The sequence below is a fragment of the Triplophysa dalaica genome, chromosome 4 (genome assembly GCF_015846415.1).
Source record: "Triplophysa dalaica isolate WHDGS20190420 chromosome 4, ASM1584641v1, whole genome shotgun sequence".
NCBI classification, from domain to species: domain Eukaryota; kingdom Metazoa; phylum Chordata; class Actinopteri; order Cypriniformes; family Nemacheilidae; genus Triplophysa; species Triplophysa dalaica.
Window position 1 is genome coordinate 28,491,357 of NC_079545.1, and position 12,500 is coordinate 28,503,856.

At 39.6% G+C, this 12,500-nt stretch overlaps 1 protein-coding gene across 2 annotated transcripts in view; it reads left to right on the forward strand.

The window, feature by feature from the left end:
• dcc (DCC netrin 1 receptor) overlaps nt 1–12,500 on the forward strand; it is a 192,328-nt gene that overhangs the window by 84,660 nt on the left and 95,168 nt on the right. For both annotated transcript variants that reach the window (XM_056745762.1, XM_056745763.1), the window contains exons 3-5: nt 7,539–7,826; nt 10,008–10,158; nt 10,426–10,562. In XM_056745762.1, coding sequence (XP_056601740.1) covers nt 7,539–7,826; nt 10,008–10,158; nt 10,426–10,562 — 576 coding nt within the window. The remainder of the gene's footprint in view (nt 1–7,538; nt 7,827–10,007; nt 10,159–10,425; nt 10,563–12,500) is intronic.

The window sequence follows — 12,500 nt, forward strand, 5'->3', positions numbered from 1 at the left end:
ACACACAGGCACAAACACACACTATCTCTCTCACAGACAGATCCACATACACACACACACACACACAGAGGTATACACACACATTCTCTCTTACACACAGACACACACTCTTATGTACACACACAGGCAAACACACTCTCTCTCACAGACAGATGCACACACACTGTCTCTTACGCAGACAGACACACACACACACACACACTTACACACACACACTTGAGTGTAATGAAAGTGTTTTTGCACGAGTGTGTTATTCTTTCTGTTCCTGTGTGTCTCTCGTCAGTAGTGATGATTAAAAAGCGCTGGAGCGATGTGTTCACGTCTCTGTGATCTTACCCTCATCATATCAAACTTTAATGTCAATCCCAGAAGATGTTTACACTTTATTCAAATGCACAACGTTGCTCTCGGTGTCACATGTTATTTAAAGTCTCAGCTACTGAAGTGTCTCTATAGGGGTTTTCACATTCAGGGAAGATTTTCCGAGGTCCACGCTTCCTCTCGTGCTGAACCACAGGAACCGGCCGGAATCTTAGTTTGGGAGAACCACTTTCCTCAAACATCAAATCAAAGTCTTAACAATTTATCATCAAAATATAATGCTTTGACTCTCTCTGTCTGTGTGGCCCAGTTCTGTATTGTTTTGACTTGATGAACGCATGACTTCTGTTTTCTTGTTGTTATTAGACAGAGCTGCTGTGCAGATGAACTTCAGTGTTTCATCTTTTTCTCCGGTCATGACCTGTTTTCTGATGTGAAGTCTTGTGTTTGTGTGTCAGAGGACAGAATGTTCACAGCGTCCTTGACTTCCTCAGTAATGATGGTGTATGAACAGCATGAGTCACGTGCCCATCTGAACCTCACAAGCTTTCATTCTCTAGGTTTTTACAACATTTAAACGCGGTTTTATTATAGTCAAAATTTGGGTAGTGTGTTCACATTGAAAATCGTCGACCAAAAGTATGAAGTGCACCTCACGCACTCAATGGTCGCAGTTTCGCTTACGTAAGCGTCCCGTTAAATTGAACACTCAAACGAAAAAATGCTCCAGTGTACTATACTATTTGCTTAAGGAAATAATAGTGCCCTTGTAGTTCATTTATAAACTGCATTAAACACTGTAGTATACTATAGTAATTTTTGTGGACAAAAATAATATACCTCTATTTTATAGTCAAAAAACTAAATACAAAGAACTTATTAAAATAAAAGAAATTTAGGTAAACTAATAATGATAGGGCCCTAATTAAATTTTAAAGGTATCTGCGGACACTAGGTAAAACACTTATAAGCAAACTTAACCAATCAGGATCCAAAACAATTATATTGACACTTCAAATGTAATATCTTTTTTTTATCTTCCGAACAATTAATATTTGTACTCAGACAAGTGAATGACAAATGTACTTGTGCGAAGGACAGCCACATGACAATGCTTAGTGTTATAAAAAATAAGATATTCTCAAGAAATATTAGTGAAGTCTTTAAGATTCTTATGATCCTCTTATGGACATTTCATAGATTTCTTATAGTTTATCTTGTGTTTTTTTGTGGTGTTTGTGGATCCAGATTACCCCCCCCCCCCACACACACACACACACACGCATGCACACACAGTCCACTTCACTGTAGACAGTCCGGCCCTTCAGACATCTCAGCGGTGCTGTTCAATTAGTTTGTATGGAGCGATGAGTAAATGTGTCAGTAATGAGGCCGTGCGGACGCGTTGACTGACGTTTGAAGACCCCCGTACACGGCCAATTAACAGAGCAATGACAACACAAACTGCTCTGTGATCAGTGAAGAGACTGATGAGCAGGTAGACACGGGAGCAAAGCATTGTGGGTCATTAGTGGATCTTCATTAGCCGGTGAGGTTCTTAGCCTTTGTGTCGACTGAATGCCATTTCACAGCTCGACTGTAAAGTGTTGTGATGATAATTGTGGTGTAAAAATCCCTCTTCAATGGTCAGAGAGAGTGAGCGTTGATTGACTCATCACTGACACCTTCATTGAGTTCACTGCGTTTCAATTGAAATAAACAAAAATGAAGAAAAGCATTGACGCGTGTACACGATTACATCACAGACCTGAGGATCACACCAGCAGACACTTGCCGTCTCACTATATATTACAGTTTGTGTTCTTCACGCAGGGTTTAATGTTTGTGTGTGCTGTATGATGTCTGATGTCCGTCACATCACTGTTTCATTTCAACTGTGACGGATGAGTTATATAATAAAATATAATAATATATTTACACCAGTAATATTTGACCAGCAGTAATAACAAAGAGTTGCAGTGAAAGCGGTCGAGAGACAGATGCGGAGTCTAAAAGAGAGATGCTGTGTCTGAAACCGCTCCCTCGCTCACTCCTTCACTAGTCCCTATATAGCCAATGACACTTGAGTCCACTATATGGGGAAGAAGTGAATGAAAATGAGTGATTTCAGACACTTACGTATGAAGTACTGTCACAGACGTTCGTCATAAACACAACGATTTTCTTATATTACACCTGTCTGGCTTTGTCGATTGTTTTATAAAATACTCAAATTCATTTTCACTTTAAAGTCGCAGTGAAATTAAAAATGACAATGTCTATTTGTTCATGAAATATTGCAGCGTTTATTGTAAATAGCTTTGCAATGTGGGTCGTTCTCTTTTAAAAATCCCTCATAATCAGTTAAAATCTGAAAATGCACTTCCTCCCTGTAGTGATGATCAATCTGACCTATGTCAGACGGCTTGGGCGGAGCGTCAGTTAACTCCTCCCCTTTAACTGTCATTTTTCTGCCAGATCCATTTCACTATCGGGTGTTTTTACTCATCCAATCAGATCGCAGAGAAATATGAAAGCTACGCCCAGAACCATTTCACTCGGAAATTTGTCAAAATACAGAAGTAGAAACGATCGCAACTTCCAGTTTACTGGGACTTTAAATGTCACGTTTATTGTATTAGTTTGTACTAAAGAGAACAAAACAACAGTCACATTTATTTGCAGGCATGCTTATTTATCACGTTTAGTAAAATGATTTGATATTTTAAAATAAAACACCACTGTTCATCTCATTCATTTAATCTTCTTATTCTTTAAACGTAGAAAATAACTGTCAACAGGAACAAACACAAGTGTGTATAAACATACATTCATAGCATCAGCGCTCAGTGTCCTCCAGATGATGCTAATCATGTGGCCGTCTCGTGTTGTATCATGAGAAATAGTGAGTGAACATCGGACGTACACTCATTCATAATCAAAGTACATTGTGAATAAAAAAGAGAGAACAAATGTAGCCAATGAAGTAGTTGACAACACTACAAAATGGCGGACACCAGATACAGTGCACCAGAGGTTTCAGACACAGCTGTAAAATAAAAATCTCCATTAGACTCTCATAAGAGATGTCAAACCTCAATATTATTGAAGATCTGAACATGAACATTTCTCATCAAATTGACTCAAATCCAGATTATTTGACCTGGACAATCTACATTCATTGATTTGAAATCTCAACAGTGTTTCTCTTTAACAGGAGAACATTGAGCGTCTTCACTCGGGTCCTCTGCAGTCTAATATTTCTGTGTTTGGGGAATATGGGAAGTGAATAATTACCCATTCTCTCTGTTAATTAGATTTAGACGGGGTCTCGTCTCATTTGCATATGAACAGTCTCGCCATGAGAGCAGATAATGAAGACGGTGGAGTGAAGCACATTCGGAACACACGCGTGTGAGATTTCACATGTCCAGCTGAACAAATATTCTGCAGATGATTAAAGAGAAACACCAAAGAACACAAACAGTCAACTCATAGGATTTTTAGCTGCAAAAAAAAAATGGATGAACATGATTACAGTTCAAACTTCACAGCAGAATCAAGCTTTCAGATGTTTGCAGATTTATAATCTCACATGTTTATTTCACTGCTTTGTGTTTGTCATGGGATCAGCTGCTGGGTTCAGTTCAGTGTGTTTGGACGTATGGATGGAGATCATGCTCATCATGTGATTGACAGATGACTTTTGAAGTCTGTCTCTGATCAAACCATCAATGAGAATAATTGAAGTGTGGAGTGAGATCGAGGCCAGTCGAACACAGCAGGGACGCACACGCTCCTAACACACACACATGCGCACGCACACAGACTCACACACACATGTATGTTTTATTATCTCTGTGGGGACAGTCCATAGGCGTTATGAGTTGTTTACTGTACAAACTGTATATTTGATCCCCTAACCCAACACCTAAACCTAAAGATCCTAGAAAACTTTTTGTATTTTTAGATTTTCAAAAAGGATTGTTTTTGAGAATTTATAAGCTTTTGTGCCCATGAAGACCTCAATTTTGGTCCCACAGTGACACGAGACCCCATGAGTTGGTGTGTATTCAGATTTAGGTCGGTGCGAGTGCATAAAATGATTTTTTGCCCCGCCAAAGATTTATTGTAAGTTTTAATGTGATTTATGAGCGGTGGTCAGAAGACAGAATCCTTGTTTCACGTGACGCATTCAGAGAATATTTTGACCTGAATTACAGCGGGTGTGACCGTGCTCAGAAACATGTTGACTTTTCTTCCCTGACAAGTGTTCCACACATGCAGCTCAAATAAAGGAAGAATCCTATTCAGTGAAGTGTTTTCCGTGTTAACTTCTATCTTTTGCGATGTCCTACAGTTGTGAAAAACAAACAATGAGGAATGACTCATTTGAACTGTTTCATTTTGTTGAAACAACTCATATGTCCAACACTGAACTCACGAGACTCTGAACCCATCACATCAGTCACTGAAAACACATTAGAACACACGCGTGTTAGACCATTTGTGACCCTGGTCTTTGAGTCAATTTCTGTAAATTGAGTTGTACATAATCTGAAAGCTGAATAAATGAGCTTTCTATTAATGTATGAGTTGTTAGGATAAGACAATATCTTGAGGAGATACAACCGTTTAAAACTCAGGAATCTGACAAAAATCACAAAAATAAAGTTTTTATATATATTTTTATATGTGATATATATTAAGGTAGGAAATGTACAAAATATCTTCATGGAGCATGAACTTTACTTTATATCATAATGATTTTTGGCCTCAAATAAAAATTGATCATTTTGACCCGTACAAAGTATTTTTGTCTTTTACTAAAAATGTTCCTGTGCTACTTAAGACTGGTTTTGTGATCCAGGGTCACATTTAACAAGTGTACGATTTGAGTGTACAAGTGATCTTACAAGTGTAAAATTAGAAAGATTTTGCATTTAAAGTTCATTTATGACAATGTGTAGTAAATTACATATATAATAATTTAGTTCCGAGTTGCTTTTGAGTTTTGAACTAGCTGATTTAATTTCATTTGATGTTATAAAAATAAAGACTGTTATTTAAAAATAAGGTCGTGCACATGACAGCTTTTTGCAAAGAGGGCGATGAAGGAGGATTGTGAGCGACGGGGTCAGACTTGTGTCAGATCATTTCATAGCCAATAAATCACTTGAAAGAAATTATAAAACAAAATAATAGCAACTGTATAGAATAACAAATAAACAGATTGATTCATCAGCTGAGGTCTTTATGATTGCTCTAAAAAAGCACTTGACCAAATTGTAAAAATTGTGAGCACCGGTGAGAAAAGTGAGTCGAGAGCCCTGAAAATGTTCGTCTTCAGTAACAAAATAACATTATATTAAGTGTTTCTGGATCAAACGAATATTCTAAACACAATCTAATGATAAATCCTCATCCTGTCGCATGACTTTCTTCTGCCAAACACAAAGATCGCGTTCATCCTCGTACAGTGATGTCTTGAGGAGTAAATGATGGACTCTGTTCAGATGTTTGATGAGTTGGCGTGTGTCTGTGAGTGATAGTCTGTACATTAACACTCAATCTGTTTCATGTTCCTTCATTTGACCCGTGTCTGTTGTGAAGCTGTTTGTCAGGGTTTATAAACGGCGGCCCGAGGCTTCACGCCTTCAGCAAACACTGATAATTGAAGGCGGTTTAGTTGAGGATGTTCACAGTAATCACAGCGATAACATGCACAGCCCCAGAGATGGATTTTGTTGGCAAAAAGATGAGAAATAATTGGCCTTCCCTTGTGGATTAAAGTAAAGCTGCGGTCACGCCGGTTATTAACATACGTGTACTGACAGAACATGTGCATATTTCACCATGACAATATTTTATCTTATTATTAAACTGAGGTTAGCTCATTTGTCTAGAGTACACACACACACACTAACACATGAGAGACAGCAGAAGAACCTCAGGCTTTGCTGTTTTTTACACATGTCTGCTTCTGCTGTGTCAGAAATCCTCTTTACTGAATCTTTACCATGATTTTACTACAGTAGAAGTGCAGTGATCATTGATTATCAATTGTGTTGCCATAGTTTTGCTATAAATATCTTAGTTAAACTGTATTGAGAAAATGGTTCATTTGTTCTTTCTATAGTTTTACTACGGTACAAATAAACCCAAAAAGTATTTGTTATCCTGGCTGTCGAGTGAAATCAGACGAAAACATTTTATTTTAAACAGAATAGAAATTAAATTTCAGGATTTTTATGATATTTTCTATGGCTATTTCTATATATTATTGTTAAATGTGTATCATAATGTGCTACGCCTTGGAACACGCAGCATTGTTTGATGATGTAATTTCAACTGAAAAATGTAGAGAGCGCGAGACTTATCGAGTAGCCCCGCCCCCTTTTAAAATAACCAATCGAGCGTTTTGTTTACGTCACATAGTCAGCCCAGCGAAGCTGCATTTTAAGTCCCAGTGAAAAAAAATGACAATTCTTATTTTTCACGAAATTTGGCAACGTTTATAGTAAATAGTTTATCAATGTGGGTCGTTTTCTTTTTAAAACATCATGTGCCCTCATAATCTTCAGTTAAAATCTGAAATGGACATCCTCCCTGAAATGACTATGCGTCTCTAATGACATAAATAAGACGGGATGGGCGGAGCATCTGTTAGCTCCTCCCCTTCACCTGTTAGTCTGCTGCAGCTTCATTTCAAAATCAATGCAACAGCTGTTTTTATACATCAAACACAAGCCACACCCACTCATTTTATTCTTGTAAATTCCTTCTCACTCCTAAACGTGTCAGAACACGGAAGGAAAAACAAACCTTCGGTTCACGGGAACTTTAACAGCATTATAGAATTCTAAAAGCGAATTTGATTGGACGAGAACTTTGACGAGAAGCTGAAGTGTAGCGTGATGGAATTTCTAGATTTGTTTTTAGCGCACATGCCAGACTGTCAGTTTTAAAGTCTTACATCTTCTAAATGGGAATTTTGTCAGCGCGTAGGAGCACATCAGTTTATTGAGACTTTAAGGATAACTTATTTTTAAATTCAAGGAAAAATCTCACTGTGGCTTTAAGGACACATCCTCAGCTTCCTGTCGGTCACTTTTAAAGTAGCAGTGACTGATGATGATGTTCGTGTCTGTGTCTCACTGATGTTGCTTACATTGATGTTGTCTCTCTCTCTCTCTTTCTCTCCTGCTTTCCCTCAGGTCCTTTACGAGTGGTTGTCCCCACAGAGTCGGTCTCCAGTCACATGGGTGACACGGCTCTGCTGCGCTGCGAGGTGACGGGTGAGCCCATGCCTGTGGTGCGCTGGCAGAAGAACCGAGAGGATTTGCCCGTGACCTTTGACCCCGAGAGCAGAGTGGTGGTCCTGCCCTCCGGCTCTCTGCAGGTCAGCAGGGTTCAACCGCCCGACTCGGCCACTTACCGCTGTCTGTCCGAGAACCCTGGCAGCTCTCGCACCGGAACGGACGCCGACCTGAGGGTTCTGCCGGGTGAGTTTACAGACACCTCGCCTCTCTCTCGCTCTCCCTCTCTCGCCCTCCCTCTCTCTCTCTCTCTCTCTCTGTCTCTTTCTTTCTCTCTCTCTCTCTCTCTCTCTCTCTCTCTCTCTCTCTCTCTCTCTCTCTCTCTCTCTCTCTCCCTCTCTCTCCCTCTCTCTTACTCTCTCTCTCTCCCTCTCTCTCTCTCCCTCTCTCTCTCTGCACTAGGAAGCGTCATGTGTTGACAGATGGTTAGGGGGACTCTTCAGTATCCCAGAATGCATTATGTCTTCTTACACACCTGTCTGTCTGCAGTCACTCAGTCATTTTCTTGTAGCATCTAATAAGCTCAGACAATCTCCTGATCAATATCTGAGAATCAATGACACAACCGTCATGTTTGACATTCACTTTATCGTCCTGGGGTCACAGTGTTGACGCGCGGGGGGAGGAATCACATGGTGAAATAAAGATGCAAGAAACATATTTTTCAGATTTTAAGTTTTTTTTTAAACCAAACGCTTTTAATGCAATCATTCATCTCATTCTTCTGTCACTCTGCCTGTCTGTTTAATGACAGATAGTGTCAGAGAAAAATCAAAGGGTTAATTCTTCATCAGACAGGCTACATTAGAGTCTCCATGACAATCAATCTGAATGAATGTCAATCAGTTCATCAAATTAAGTATTTAAAGGATCTATACTGTACTCAGGATTCACACATGAACTCTTTCATGAGAGCGTTTTAAAGATAAAAAGTGTGAAAGTATCAGACGTCTGGATCAGTCTTGAGTCGAGCTGCTAACCTTTGACATCGCTGGAAGTGAGAAATCTCATCTGAGGTGTTGAGGTGAATCTCTTCCTCCAGCGCTTGAGGTCTCTGACGGTTGTGTATGGATTTACTGAGAGGTTCTGAACTCTCTGCTGGTCTGTGAATGTTCAGCTCGGCTCCTCGGGGGACAGACGGTGTGAAGAAGGGCATTCTGGGAGGAAACAGTGCTGCAGGATCTGATGTGTTTCTCAGGTTAAATGTGAGAATGTTTTACAGCAGATAGAAGAACTCCTCAAGAGTTTCTCATGTGTTCACAGGTCACATACCAACACACAAACACATACACCCACACACACACATTCACACGCACACACACACACACACACACTTAAAACACACATGCACACACGAGCACACACACTTAAAACACACACATGCACACACACACACACACATTCACACACACACACTTAAAACACACACATGCACACACGCGCGCACACACACAACATGCACACACACTTAAAACACACACATGCACACACACTAAAAACGCACACGCGCGCACTAAAAACGCACACACACAAAAAACACACACATGCACACACACTTAAAACACACACATGCACACACACTAAAAACGCACACATGCACACACACTAAAAACGCACAAATGTACACACACTAAAAACGCACACATGCACACACACTAAAAACGCACACATGCACACACACTAAAAACGCACACATGCACACACGCGCACCCACACACAACATGCACACACACTTAAAACACACACATGCACACACACACACTTAAAACGCACACACACAAAAAACACACGCATGCACGCACACGCACCCACACACACTAAAAACGCAAACACACAAAAACATGCAAACGCACACAGACACAGCCCTTAAATCGCACACACACGCATGCACAAACATTCAAACACACACATGCACACACACAAACGGACACACACAAACATGCGAATGCACACGAACACACACAAACTTAAAACACACACAACCACATACACATGCACACACATGTACACACGCACACGCACACACAAAGACAGACACTCACACACATGCTTGAACACACACATCCACACACAAACTGAAATAACTGCACACATCAAAATAACTCTCAAAGACATACCACATAAACACACAAACTAGTGAGAAAACAGATCACAACAGAAGACATTCAGTTGTGTAGTGCTGAGACAGTAGACACATCATGAGCTTTAGTGTGTCTTAAGATGGGTTTTCTTTCAGGTACTTGATGTGAGTCCCATAGTAAATGGATGTGATATTTATTCAGTCCTGTGGTATTAAAACATCACAAGCTGATGTGTGTGTGTTTCATGTCGAATCTGAAGTGTGTTGTGTTGTTGTGTGTTGAGCAGAGCCTGGAGTGATGAGAAGTCTGGTGTTTCTTCAGAAGCCTGTCAAGGTCACGTCTCTACAGGGCAGAGATGCGGTTCTGGAATGTTCCGCCTCCGGTTACCCGACGCCGTCCTTCTATTGGATGAGAGGGAGTGAGGTCATCCAGAGCAGGTGACATCATCACATCTTCACACAAATCAGAACACATCACAACGTTTAACGTGAACATCACAACAAAACTCACTTTATTGACTTTTCAATTGATCAGAAATGAGATGATTTAACGAAACATAATAACTGCTTGTCTTATTGGCTGATTGCTCTTTATTACCGATCAGATGCTCACAGATCAAAGGAAGCTCCGCCCTTCATAATGTTCTGTATTTCTGAGAAAAACTGTGGTGTGTGTTTGATCTGTGTTTTGTGTGTTTCTCTCAGGTCAAAGAAATATTCTCTTCTGAGCGGCAGTAATCTTCTCATCAGCAGCGTCACAGATGATGATTCAGGAATCTACACGTGTGTCGCTCAAAACAAACACCAGAACATCTCAGCGTCATGTGAACTCTCAGTGCTGGGTGAGATGTCACACACACACACACACACTGATGTCCTTCATCATCATGAGTGATCTGTGGATGTGTCACAGGTTCTCCACAGGCTGAATAAGTTATTGGAGTTGTTTTCATTGAATCTTTAATCCTTTCCACACAATAAATCTACATAATTTGTAATCCGTCTCGTTCATCCGTCAGCACAAATATTAACACGGCATCTGCACATAGACACATTCTGACTTCAGGACTGTTTGTGTGACTTTAATCTTTCCATCCAGAACAAAGAAAAAATGATGATGTCACGTTATACACACTTTCATTTGTTCTGTGAGGAAAGAATTCAAATCAATGTGAGATAAAAGAATCCGTGTATCATTCGTTCTTTTCATATTCAATTGAGATTCCAAAATCTGAAAATTAAAAAACGGTTTGTTATTTCGTTATTCGTTTATAAATGTGATACCAAAAAACAAATAACGGGTCATTTTTCGTACTTTTGATTTAATGCTCAGATCAAAAATGGGAAATGAAACAAAGGGGACACGACAGATTTTGATTTTGAGATTGAATTTGTTCGATTTGGGTAAGCCGGAAGTTATCTTCGTGTGTGTATGTGTTGCAGTTAAAAGAAGCCTGAAAACCCTCAATCTTGCAGTGATTGACTAAGTAATTTTTTTTGTAATTTCGTATCGACACCCTGGCCGCACTGGAATCATATGCTGATTTAATTAAAGACTTATTTGAAACTGTCAGGACACATAAAGAGATGTCAACTACGCTGCAGAAGATGGGTATCCAGCGAAGTTCTGAAATGAGACGAGGCTGAATCCAGCTTCTTATTCGCAGTTTCTTATTCACGCTTAGCTTCTTAGGGACCATCTCGCGTTTCTCTTCTTTTACGTTTTTAAAATAAAAACTTTTTTGTGTGTGTGTTTCTGTGTGCGCGCGCGTGTGTGTGTGTCTGTTGGCGTGTGTCTGTGCCTGCCTGCGTGCGTGTGTGAGAGAGAGTGCACAGAGGATGGGCTGCTGCTCGCTGTCTAAGTCATGACCTGCTGAATGCCCCTTGAGATGACCGTGAACTTCACGTGGAACCTCCATCACCCACTCCCCTTAACATTCTCTATATTACTTTGATCGAACAGTTTTTTTAGGCAGCCTATGTCCACCATGAATATTAATCGAATCCAAAAGTACCTACATGTTTGAAAGTGCAATATTCTGGTGCAGAACATGCAGTACGGTTTATGCATGAGTAATTTACGTGTATATTTGTAAAAAAAACATAGTATACACCGTTTTGTTATACTTTGCATATATATAATTAACTGTTTTTATTCTATATATTTATTTTTTCTATTTCCTTTGTTTGTCTATACTGTATTTTTTCATTCTGAGCTCCTGAAACCACAACACGTTGCTTGTCTTTGTGTGCACAATTTGAAAATAAAGCTTATTCTAATTTTTTACTGATCCATTGTTCTTATACAATTTATTATACTCTTGTTGGTCTTAGCCAGTGCATTATACACACATTATATTACTGCTATGTAGTTACATGTATATATATTTAAGTAAACTTTGACACAGAACTGTGTTTTTGTACAAGTATGTCTTTGATGGTGCGTTAAAAGTTCCACAGCTAGGTTACACCTTGTCTTGATGTCTACCGTCATGCAAGAAAACAGTTTTACTGTAGCATTTTTGGGTTATTGGACAATTTGGGGTGCCATATCTCGAGTTCTTTGAGGGTGCGTTAGACGTTCTACATTGGAGTTATACCCAGTATTCATGACTAACATCTAGCCAAAAAGCAGATATTTTTATTGTAGCATTTTGTAGCAGAACTTCGCTGGATACCCATCTTCTGCAGCGTAGTTGACATCTCTTTATGTGTCTTGACAGTTTCAAATAAGTCTTTAATTAAATCAGCATATGATTCCAGTACGGCCATGGTGTCGA